This window comes from Anguilla rostrata, chromosome 12 (assembly GCF_018555375.3).
Source record: "Anguilla rostrata isolate EN2019 chromosome 12, ASM1855537v3, whole genome shotgun sequence".
Taxonomy (NCBI): domain Eukaryota; kingdom Metazoa; phylum Chordata; class Actinopteri; order Anguilliformes; family Anguillidae; genus Anguilla; species Anguilla rostrata.
Genome location: NC_057944.1, coordinates 11,910,734 through 11,923,833, shown reverse-complemented (window position 1 = coordinate 11,923,833; position 13,100 = coordinate 11,910,734). Strand labels below are relative to the sequence as shown.

At 44.4% G+C, this 13,100-nt stretch overlaps 1 protein-coding gene across 1 annotated transcript in view; it reads left to right on the top strand.

Annotated features, from left to right (window-relative positions):
- The window catches only part of LOC135236764 (E3 ubiquitin-protein ligase CBL-B-like), a 73,131-nt gene extending 67,705 nt beyond the window's left edge, over positions 1 to 5,426 (top strand). The window contains exon 17 of the mRNA XM_064303293.1: positions 1 to 5,426. This exon is cut by the window's left edge and continues 24 nt beyond it. Within this exon, the coding sequence (XP_064159363.1) occupies positions 1 to 236 (236 nt within the window). The 3' untranslated portion in view covers positions 237 to 5,426.
- Positions 5,427 to 13,100: the final 7,674 nt, after the last annotated feature.

Here is a 13,100-nt window from a genome sequence, read left to right as displayed (position 1 = left end):
CCGCCCGGCCGCCCAAGCCCCCGCCCCGGAACACCCCCCCGGAGGTCCACCACAGGAGGCCCCACGGCAAGGGGTCGTCGGGCCACAGCGCGGACGCCAAGATCGCCCGGCTGATGGGCGAGGGCTACGCGTTCGAGGATGTGAAGCGGGCCCTGATGATCGCGCAGAACAAGGTGGACGTGGCGCGCAACATCCTGCGCGAGTTCGCCCTGGTGGCCCCCCGGCTCAACCTGTAGCCCCGCCCGGGGGGGGGCGGGGGGACCGGGGGTCCGGGACGTCCCCCCCCCCCGCCTCCTAGAAGTGGACTCTGTGGAGCGGTTTCACTCCAAAACGACGGTCTCTGAGAATCAGGGTCGATGCTGAAAAGGAGAATTTAAAAAAAACAGAGAAAAGTTTACCTGTCGAACACTAAACCTGTGAAAAATGTTGTTTACAGTGGACTGCTGAGCGGAGGTGCGCGCCTCTGGCAGGGGAGGGGAGGGGAAGGGAGGGGGGAAGGGAGGGGGGGGGGGGGAGGGAGTCGCTGGTGCTGCCTTCTGGTTTCTGTTTTCCTCGGGTGGAGAGACTGTCGCCATCCCGCTGCTACTGCCACTTACTCCACCCTTTCATCCGCCCATCAGCGAACACCGCCTGGCTGACGTTCTGAAATCTGTTGTAGATCATTATTATTGTTATTATTATTATTATTATTATTATTATTACTATTATTATTATTATTATTATTATTATGTCATTACCCTTATATATTTTGTTGCTTTAAAGGACTGGGCATTTAAACTGAATTTAATGCAAAAAAAAAACTACAGAACTGGGGGGGAAAAAGCAACGCAATGCATGTGGCCTTCACTACTGAACCTGTTTCTCTGGAGGGCCCTGAGCCCGGCCCACGGATCGCCTGGGCGCTGGATGTGGTGCACCGCATCACCGGGTCACCGCTCAGACTCCGCCATCAGACTCACGCTGTCCACTGCGGCCCTTTCCACATACGAATCTGCAAAAAAACTTTGATAAGGTCAACCCAGGGTATTTCTGAAACACTCTCTTAAGTTAAAGTGTTGTTCTTTTCTGGTTGGGTATCAGGGGATGTGTAGTTTTCAGGGTACAGCTGAATCGGTGGCCAGACATGAGAAAATGGGACCCAAGGTGGGTGAGCGTTTGGTCGGCCCGTGACGTGGGTGCTCCAAGCAAGACGGCCTCTTAGGAGGGCTTGGAATGTCTGCCGAGAGGAATCTTCTTCAGAGGAGAAGTCCTCGATCTTACAAGGACTTACGTTGCCTTGATCCTTTCAGCACTCCAGTGGCCAATGACACATGGCTTTGATGACGTGCGGGCCAATGACACATGGCTTTGATGACGTGCGGGCCAATGACACATGGCTTTGATGACGTGCGGGCCAATGACACATGGCTTTGATGGCGCGTGACTTCGATGACGCGCGGGCCAATGGCACATGGCTTTGATGACGTGCGGGCCAATGACACATGGCTTTGATGGCGCGTGACTTCGATGACGCGCGGGCCAATGGCACATGGCTTTGATGACGTGCGGGCCAATGACACATGGCTTTGATGGCGCGTGACTTCGATGACGCGCGGGCCAATGGCACATGGCTTTGATGACGTGCGGGCCAATGACACATGGCTTTGATGACGTGCGGGCCAATGACACATGGCTTTGATGGCGCGTGAGTTCGATGACGTGCGGGCCAATGGCGCGTGACTTCGATGACGCGCGGGCCAATCTGCGCGTGGCTTCGATGACGCGCGGGCCAATGGCGCGTGGCTTCAATGACGCTCGGTCCAATGGCACGCTGTGATGAGCCGCACGTCTGGAGGCACGCTCAGCGTGGGGGGAAAGGGTGGCCTTTCGACTGTTTTACTAACTTTCTCAAAAGTGAACCGAATGTATGAGCTGGGAGTAGCCCAGTGATCTGAGCGTTACTAACGCCCGCCCCCACCCCTAAAACGCAGTGCTTTAATTGGCTGCTTTAACCTGTAACACATCCCACCACCACCATTTTCTGTCTTTTTTTGTGCTAATAAAAAGGAAAGAAATCACGACCCCGAGGGCTCGATCCAATCGCTTATTTTTGCATCCTTACCTCGTGTCCTTCCCTTGCTCCTTAGTTTCTGCCATAGGAGGACGCAAGGAAAGGACGCAAGGACGGAGGATTCGAGGAGCCATGTATTGGGCGAACGGAATGTCCATGTTCAGTCAAGTGTCAGCTTGAAGACACGTCAATTACGGACGTGGCAGATGGAGCGGTCGATCCGCCGGTCCATCATTTATACATATCACCCGTTCTGACAAAATACACTTCTGCAAAGGATGCGCTCGTGTTTCCTTGCTCAAACATTCTCCGGGAGCCCTCCTGGCTCCTTGCTCCTTCAAGGAGCATTTAACGGGTCGTAACGTCCTCAAAGACGGCGAACCTCGATCGTTTTCCAGGTCAGGCGAGGACGGACGATAAAACAAGTGATTGGAACGAGCCCCAGATGACCCGGGTTCCGGGGAGGGGAGCGTGCGTTTAGCATTTCGGCTGCTCGTGAATGGGGAAGTGCCATAGTATAATATCATTACATTTAGCTTTTTTTTATTATTATTATTATGGAGAGAAACAAGCGGAAGAGTGCAGAATGATGTTGATTATTGTGCCAAAAATGAAATGGCCGGTGCGGAGTAATACTCCGCGGTTCGTGTTGTGGAACCGCGAGTCCGCTGGTCGTTGCTTTCCTGTTCTCGGTCCTCGTTCTGACTGGAGGCCGGGGAGCTGCGGCTCGCTCCCGTCCGCTTCCGTCCGATAAATCCTCGCAAGTGTTCTTTTATCCCCCGATTACGGGCGAGTCCTCCCGCCCGAGAACATCGTCTTTACTCTCCGCGGTCCGGCGGCCGGCCCCGATTTGAAAGCGTAAAAATGTAATGAAAGGCTGTTATTGTGATGCAGAGGGCTTTTAACGCGTCCGGGAGAACCTGGGCGACCTCTTCCCTGAACCGCTTCCCTGACTTCTCCAAATGGTGTCGATTTTGAGAAAGGGGAACAAGGCTGACTCATGCTGGTGTCTTGTGATTTGTTTTCTTTGGTCACGTGATCATGTATGTCTTTTGGTTTTGTGGAAAGATGGACGGAACACAGCATCTAGATTTGGAGATTTTGTTGTTAGTGATTTGCCCCCACTAACCTCTTTTTTTCCCCCCCTTAAGACAGTTCTCCCATAATTGGTGCTAGCTGTCCTGTAGCACTGTGCAGCCTGCTGTTTGGAAAGTAATCGCATGTTAGTGGGCGAGTGCCTCATAATAGAGCACACGTCTCCACTTTAACGCCGCTTGCACAGGTACCTGTGAAAAACACAGTGGCTCCAGATACAATAACCCATTCAAAACTGTAGAGAAAAAAAAGGGAGAAACTGATTTGAGAAATGTGCGAAGCAACCCCCGTTTCAGAAGAAAAAATGTATTTGATTACAGTAAAAACTGTCACACGAAAAGCAATCCTCAAAATGCAGGAGAAGTGTGCAGGGTTTCATTTCCGTCCTGTTTTTTCAATTAATGAATTGAACCGGGCTCATTTCCTGAATTGATTGAATTGAATTGGAACGGAATCGAACCCCCCGCCTCTGACGCTTTGCCCGGGCTGTGGAGTGCGGGGCTCCTGGCGGCGGCGGCGCGTGCGTTAGCATGCTAATCAGCGCCGAGGTAAAGATCTTCCGCAGGTGTGGGACTCTCTGGCGTGCTGTCCGTTCCAATTTCCATCCCTAACAAAATCTCCAAATTAAATCTGCAACAGAAATAATTATTTTGTTTCTTGTTATCGCAAGAAGATAATTTGTGTAGTCCGGCATCTCCCGAGTTCGCATTCGAACAGTATTACCGCAGTCTTCAAAACGTAATCGAATCACGCCATTTGTTTATTGCCAAATATGCAATGACCAGAATCCATTTGGCTGTCACCTTGTGTAGTTCTCGGAGAAAATCTAAATTTAAAAGATTTATTTTTTTTACGGAAAATCCGTAGTGATTATATTTGATTGTTCGAGGTTCTCACAACGACAGAAAACAATAAAAGGAAAACGAAAATAACGCTACTCTTCTGCGACGCCAGCGCGACAGGAGCGCAGTCTGGAACACCACCACCACCCCCCTCCCCTCCTCGGTCCGGCTGAATATGGAGCTTCCGCTGTGCGCTAAGGCGTGTTTCTGTGCTACATGCCCTCCGGCCAGAGCGCATCCAGCCTGACAAACAGGGCCGGCTGTGTGAGGTTCTGGGCGTGGGGCTGACGGGAGCCGCAGCCTCTGTGTGCAAAGCCAGAACACTGCCTTTCTGTGAGACGAGACAAGTCAAGTCTCTGCTTAGCCTTTATAGTCCTGCAGGGTGCTGAGAAGCTACGCTGCGTTGTCTCAGACATGCATGTTAAACTGATGCATGCTTTGGGTGCCCCTCTCTACAAAGCCCTTGATTTGGAGTGTTTTTTTTTGTTTTGTTTTTTTTTTTGGACGAAAATATAAGACTTTGAATCTTTTATAAACGCATTGTTCTTGAATGTGCATTGCTGTTGGGTTTATAGAAGCCCATCTGTGGCATTCTAAGACTGGTGGATTCTTAATAATCCTGTAGGAGGTTGGGGTCCTGCAATGTGCTGGCATAAGACAGTGTTAGCACACCCATCTGATTGACAATTTAAGTTCAAATGCTCTATGAGCTAGCGACACAAAATCAGTCCTAATATCTGCAGTACCATGGATTTTGTCCGCACATCCAGGATTCAGTCTCTTTTAAAAAGATCTGTCCTCTTTAAACGTGCCGCAGAAGGGCTCGTCACCCCAGAGAGACTGCTGTTTTTCTCAGCGTTTAAACATAACCGGTTGCGTTGTGTACTAATTCTCCGATTATGCGTAAGTGTATTTACTCGTGGTTAACGGTGAGTTCGTTAAAGAGGCCATTTTGGAGAGTAACTAGCGGACGGGCGACAGAAGCGGTGTGTTCAGAGCCGTTTTTAATGAGGCCTTTAGAGTTCACGGCGGCGTCTTAATGAGGGGCCGTCGTCGAGCGATCCGACTGCCCGTGTCTTCTGCGAGTTTGCCTGGTTCTGCCACTTCTCCCCATTGCCGTCTTTTTCTTTCGTTACTTTGAAGCCTAATTTGTTTTCACTTTTTTCCATTTTCTCTTGTCCTGAACTTGAAAAGTCTCCAAACTGCTAATAAGCCTGTCTGGGTGGGCTATGTCTTCAGGTGGCAGTATGTCTTTTTTTACTTTATTTTTAGAGAAAATGTGTCGAAATGCCCTGTCTAATATGTAAAGCTGTGATATGTTCAATTAATTTATATTTTATGAAATCATTATTTTGATTTTTTTTTTCTTCTGTGATACTGGTGGCCTACAGTATAATCTGTTGTGCAATGTTTTATATAAATTGGTTGCAACATTTGAATTTATTCGGTCTTTAATTTATCAAATTATGTAATTCAGGTTGCGTCATGTGCAGATATGATGGTTATCGGACCATCAGTCTTTTTTCTTATTTGCAATCCTTTATTCAGGACATCCCTTGAGTTTAAAATAAGCAATTATTGTTCAACATGACAAAAATCTGGTGATTAATGACAATGGAATTATAACGCTAATTAAAGGAAATGCCTTAGAATTCTTCACATACTTAGTCACAGACACAATCAGAATGGATGTGGTCTGAGAATTCTGTTCACATATAAACTACCTGGCGATTCGAACAGAGCAGCGACTGGTCTTCGACGATTCATTTTTGATTAGTTCTGTGAACATCCTGCAAGCCTTTCGTAGTATATGGATGTATGAATGATTTACCCTTTCGCCCCCTACTGGCCAGGATGCCAGCGTTCTGTGTTTTTGGAACCAAAGTACGTTGCAACTATGCAAAATAGGGAGTTTTTAAGTGCCACCATTTTCATGCGTGCATTTCATGCACCCCCGCCCTGCAGTCTCGTCTGCAGCTACACCCCCCAAGCATGACACACTTGACAATAGTGTCTATCTGGGAATTCATAAAAACATTCTTTAAGCGCTAACAATTTGTATTCCGTCGTAGCTACAAGGTAAAGCCAACATTAGCCTGAAGGTATGCTAGCAGAACAGTAAAAACGCTGCTCACTTAATGGCGGAATAAGTGGAATCCTTGTGTAATTATACCATGTCGTTCTGCTATCAATATCTGTGAATGAATGTGCAATAAATATACAATCTTACCATTGGGTTTTACACATAACGATGTCCCTTTCAAGGTTCAGCAGTCATTTATTGTCCTGAACAATCCACGATAAACATGCAAATTGAAAGCGGGGTAGGCATTCACATCAGCCATGCACTAATGATTTTACTCATTTTGCCAACTCATCAGCATGGCTAAAGCAAGATCTCGCCATGCGAACATGGATTTTACGAGTGAGTCAGAAGAGGAGAAACCATGAAGTCTTGTGAGAGGATACATACATGACAAAGATGTACGTATTACTGCTTGTAACATTTCAGTTATTTATGTTTTCATATTTTTTACGTGGTTATATTTGCATTAGTCGTAAGAGACAACTGTTCACTCAGCAAGGCAGTGACTACACTAGTGCCACCAGTCATTGTGCTTGATGCCATAGGTTAGGAAAACTAACAAGCCGTGATAGTAGTAGGTCATCTGCTGTATAAAGCTAAATTGCTTGTGAGAACCAAAATCCTGGTTTTATCTCTTATCTAGTGTTTTTAAATGTTTACATCTGCCTGTTTCGTAAAAAGCTGTGATGTGATTGAACGCGCTATGAAAGGTCAGCTTCAAACAAGGTCAAATTTAAAACTATTTGAACTTTTTGAGGATCGCAGCTTGACATTATTTTGAGCTGTGTGCTACGCCAGGCTTAGCATTGCTACAAGTGCGGCATCAACAGTCCGTAGGAATTTAATGATCTGACGCCACGAGTGTTTTGATGCTGGTCACGTGAAATCAGCTTTAGCCTTTGCTAATAATGCTCAGCATATTTGTATTGAGGTCAAAAGAGCTGTTAGTATAGGGGCCTTGTTAGCATACCCTGGGCAGTGTTAGCATAGTGGCTTGTAGTGGTCTGTTTTGTTAGTTAATTTAGTTTTGTTTGTTAATTCATACCACTCAATGAAATTGAGAATCTTTCGAGAGGTTTGCACTATTCTCTATGTGGGCATATGCTGTAAAAAGTGTGAACATTTATAGGTGGCTCAGTCTTATGTTTTTTTTTTTGTTTGTTTGTTTACCATGAAGCAAGAACCTCAACATTTTTCTGACGCTGGAATATTATTTTATTGCACTTTTTGTGTGTAATACAGGGTATTTGTATCTCCATGGGCTATACTTGTCACTTAGGGCATGGGAAATACTCATTCATATTTGCTGAATGCTGATATGTGCTAGATGAACGTCAAATTTCCCTTTGAGTGGCCATAAATAGTAACATTTGTAAAATGTTCCATCCCCATGCAACAAAGTGTTGCATACTGTAGAGTCAGAAAAAAAACAGTAGTGAAGGATTACATATTTAGGTATGCGTACAGTGTTTTTGCATTATTTTTTCAGTGTGATATCAATGTTTAATCTAAAACCATAATCAGGGGCAAATTTTTATGCTTTATAATGGACAAAAAGCATTTTATTCATTTTTGGATAGGTGTTTGGAACCTTAGATATCTTAGACTCCTATACTGATTTTCTAATTACCACTAGAAAATGATGCAAAAGTGAGTTTCATGACCCAGAACTGTTGATTTGTTGTGAAATATTTGACTGTTATGATTTAAAGCAATGCAACATTTTGACATTTTTGATAGATTTGACAACACTAAGGGACACCAGGGTACACTACTTATTTCTTGCTTCATAGATCTTTAGTAGTTCTGGATATCATCTTCAGATTTTGCACACGTGGTCAAGTTTATGTTTATGATCCAGGACATGTATAGTTTTACCTGTTTTATATATGTAATCTCCCAGTATTTAATTTCAAACTGACAGAAAACAACTTCATTTTTGCATTTTCACCAAGATACCAAAAGTATGTGGACACCCGAACATCTTGTTGAACATCCTCAAAACCATGTACATTAATATTGAGTTAACCTACCCCCCCCCCCCCCCCTCGCTGCGACAACAGCCTCTACTTTTCTGGGTATGCTTTCCATTTCCATAGAATTTTTTAATTCTATTCAGCCACAAGAGCATTAGTGAGGTCAAGCACTGATGATGGGTGATTAGGCCTGGCTCGCAGTTGGCGTTCCAATTGATCCCAAAGGTGTTGTATGTGCCGGCCAGTCAAGTTCATCACCACCAAACTAGGTAAAACATTTCTTTATGGACCTCGGTTTGCAAATGGGGGCATTGTCATGCTCAAACAGGAAACAGGCCGTGGAAACCCATTTCACGAAGCTCCCGATGAAGGGTTCCTGTGCTGACGTTGCTTCCAGAGGCAGCCTGGAAGACGGTAGTGAGTGTTGTGACCAAGGACAGGCTATTTTCAGCACTCAGCGGTCTCATTCTGTGACCTTGTGTGGCCTGCCACTGCACGGTTGAGCTGTTGTTACTCTTAGATGTTTCCACTTCACATTAACAGCATGATTGACCAGGGCAGCTCTAGCAACTGACTTGTTGGAATGGTGGCATCCTATGACAGTATCACGTTTAAAGTTACTGAGCTCTTTGGTACGACTCATACTAATGCCATTGTTCATCATTTGGCTGTATGCTTGATTTCATGCACCTGTTAGCAATGAAAATAGCCAAATAGACTAATTAGAAAGGGTGTCCACATACTTTTGGTCAAGCAGTATAATTGCATTTGTGGCATTTTACTTCTACCTAAATCATGAATATGATCTAATCTAAGTTCGTATTGTAAATGATACACGCGTGTTGGTTTCATTAAGCAATTTTCCAAGTCTGTGGGACGCTCGCACCTGGAGTTATGAAGCCTTAAATAGAACACCCCCTAAATGGTCAGATATAGCGTCTGCGCAAAGTGGTTAGGCATTGCGGCATGGGAGGCAGTGCTGTTTCGTGGATGCGTTCACGGCTACCGGGGAGTTGTTAACCAAGTGCCCGCAGCTCCCTGTAACCATGACTGTTCACGATACAGCACAGCGTCGAGTGCAGTATTGCTTTTATAAAACTGCTACAACGTATAGAAACAATGAACGGATGGCACAATATCATTTTTGTAATATTATTCAGTGCTTGTAAGTAACGGTTTGTGCGTAGAGTGATACTGTTTACAAACAGGCTGTTTGAATATCTGTTGTTGTATCTGATTTATAATCACTGTGGAACCGTTTCGCTAATTAGCATCCAGGATCAAAACAACCTTATATGTGATATAATTACCTGAATCCGTCATATGAAAAAAAAACAAGCAAAGAATTTGTGTCATGAGAAACTTATTATTATTATTATTATTATTATTACTACTATTATTCCCCTCCTCCCCTTTGATAGGATTGGTGATCAGCTGCTTCTTTGTGTGTTCTTCCACATAAAGATAATGTGGTGATTGATGTTACATAAATTTGCTCATATATGAAGAATGTGGAGCCCATGGGCCCCAAATAAAAGTGTGTGTGTGTGTGTGTGCGCGCGTGCAAAACCAATTTGAGAGTATCGACTTAGTTGTTTTTGAGCTAGTGATGTACATTTTGCCTTCGTTAGTCTCTATCAAGGGCCTGCATCATTTCGAAAGCCTCTACATTTATGTGTTGTCAATACCAACTCCGAGAATATACATAACGGCAGCATCGGCACTGTGTGAAATGGGTTATTTTAGAACATAATTTCCATTGATTAAAAAATGGTCTGTGCAATTGCGCGCATCCATCTGTCTGTCGCAGATCAACCCGGAATGTTTCTTAAGCTAAACGCCCACTCTCACCTGTGTCAACTTTGAAAATGTTGACGACCCACCGCCTGTGACTGTAAGGGCTGTGCAGGATTATATGGCATAACGCGCCTACTCAGGTGCGACATGGAAACCCCGTTTTGTGCTCGATAGGTAAAGAGTGAAATCTTTGGGAGCGCGCTCAGTGTTCAATGAAGTGCCTGTCGAGCTGTGGAATCTCCTGTGCTAATTTCCGAGTGGTTCAGTTCTGAGGACCCAAAGAATTTGATGGGATTTTCTGTGTCTTTGAGATACGGACACATTTCTAGGCAAAGTAACTTCCCAACGTGGGGGAGAACAAGACCAGGTCAATACCTAGTATATCGCTGGACCTAACACACGTCATCCGGCCGACCAACCGTGTAACTTCATCACTCAGTCACAGACATTCGAGTCTGTAGGGCTCGAAAAAGGACACATATTCCAAGCTATTGCGTTTAGCAGAGAATGAACATTTCAGAGTGCCTCAGAGACATATAGAATAATAATACATATTTCAAATAATAAATACGAAATTGAGAAAAAACGAAATATCAACTCTCCATCGCTGCTACTGCGCGCGTACCGTATTATTTATTTAGACATTGGCAGACTACAGCATAAATTGCGTCTTTTGTATATTAGTAATTGCAGCGAGAAACTGCAGCTGTAGACACAAGAAAGTTTGTTATATTATGGTAGCAACGGAACGAAGCGGACTATATACACCCTTTATTAGGTACACCTGTTCAACGGCTCGTTCACGCAGATATCTAATCAGCCAATCACGTGGCAGCAACTCAATGCATTTAGGCATGTAGACATGATCAAGACGATCTGCTGACGTTCAAACCAAGCATCAGAATGGGGAAGAAAGGTGATCTAAGCGAATTTAAACGTGGCATGGTTGTTGGTGCCAGACGGGCCGGCCGGTTTGAGTGTTTCAGAAACTGCTGATCTACTGGGATTTTCACGCATAACCATCTCTAGGGTTTACAGAGAATGGTCCGAGAAAGAGAAAATATCCAGTGTGCGGCAGTTCTTTGGGCGAAAATGCCTTGTTGATGGCAGAGGTCAGAGGAGAATGGCCAGACTGGTTCGAGCTGATAGAAAGGCAACAGTAACTCAAATGACCACTCGTTACAACCAAGGTATGCAGAAGAGCATCTCTGAACGCACAACACGTCGAACCTGGAAGCAGATGGGCTACAGCAGCAGACCAACACGGTACTAGCAAGGTGTACCTAATAAAGTGACCGGTGAGTGCATATTTACCGTCATTGTTTTATTATACCAGCGTGTTTTCTAGCGTTTGCAGAGCAACTCAAATACTGCCAATAAAAATGGTTTAGCTATTTCTCACCCTAAAGACTAAACGAACTCACCGATATTGTCTTCAAATGGATCCATGCCAAAGAAAAGTAATTATTCATCCTCTCAAAAAGCTTTTGCTAACAAACTTTTAGTAGCAAAAAAAAAAAAAATATATATATATATATATATCAACGCGGAGTATCATTTTATTTAGACATTGGCAGACTACATAAATTGCGTCTTTTGTGCAATATTAGTAATTGCAGCGAGAAACTGCAGCTGCAGACACAAGAAAGTTTGTTATATTATGGTAGCAACGGAACAAAGCGGACTATATATATATATATATATATATATTTACTGGCATTGTTTTATAGCGTGTTTTTGCGCGTTTGCAGAGAAACTGAAACGCTATCAAGAAAAATGGTTTAGCTGTTTCTCAGCATAATGACTGATTCAAAACGAACTCACCCGATATTGTCTTCAAATGTATCCATGCCAAAGAAAAGTAATTATTCATCCTCTCAAAAAGCTTTTACTAACAAACTTTTAGTAGCATGCACTCTGGCACTGTCTTCCATTGCTTCCCCGACCCTCCCCTAAAACCTAGTATATGGCTGGACCTAACACACGTGATCCGGCCGGCCAATGGTGTAACTTCATGACTCACTCACTCAGTCAGTCAGTCATTCACAGACATTCGCGTTTGTAGGGCTGGCCCCGCTGTTGCGGTCCAGCCAAAAAGGCTGCTCTGGGTAATTTTTATCTATAACATTACTGAGATGTCAGCATCTTGTATTACACTCTAACCACTGCTGTGCTTCTGCAATCTAATGAACTGGCATCCGGTAACACAAACAAAGAAGCGTGGAAGCCTACTAGCACGTAGAAGAGGCAGTGTGGAGAGACACAAAATCAGAAATCGGAGGCTCGCGGATGGAAGCTTGCAGGAATCCGTACTTCAATTCAAAGAAGACTTGTTTTTTTGATCTGTGGAAACTTAAAACCATCTGGCGGAGAGATGATGTAAAAACTGAGTTTATCTCCCGCTAAGCAAGCCAACTAGATATTTGTATTGATTCGTCCTTTGATCAATGGCATTGTATGCTGCGGGAGAGATGCCTTAAGCCACAGTAAACATGTTCATTTAGACTTTCCCAGAAAGATCTGTGTTTTTGCCTTTATAAGTAACTGTGCTGTTGTTCTGTGTATGCCAGGGCTGCCCAACCCTGTTCCTGGAGATCTGGGTCCTGTAGGCTTTCTGTCCAACCCGAGCAAAGCACGCCTCATTCAATAGCTAGAGTAGTTGTTGAGCTCCTAATTAGTCAAATCAGGTGTGCCAAATTGGAATAGAAATGACAACCAATAGGACGGTATATCTCCAGGATCAGGGTTGGGCAGCCCTGGTGTATATACGCTTTTGAACTTTTCCTGTAGTGAAATACCATAGACGGTTTTTTTTTTTACTCCCGGCTTCAACAGAAAGTTTTTCAGTATAGATCTTTCACGTTGTTACTGAATTCTTTTGAGCTACAAGCCTCTGTTCTTAACCTGAAGGGGCTGAAATAAGAGTAAACTCCATTCAATGTAAATTGTATACTGCTAACTGGATCAGCGTTTCTGCAGTTAAATTTCCCCAGCTGGATAATCAGTGTGATAATCCTCTACATTTGGATGTATACAGTAGGCTTCATTCTAGCCAAAGTCTGACACAGGTACCTTACCTGGAAATGGAAGCATCGACTGCAGTCATGGGAAAGGATACTGCAATGTACTGTACAAGCCTCCTTAGAATAGTTTCCCACAAATGTAGGGAATTTTGAAGTCAATTATTTTGTATAGTTGGCGTGTAGAGACCAATCGTTCTAGTCTGTGTACCTTAGTAATTGGAACATTGGGAC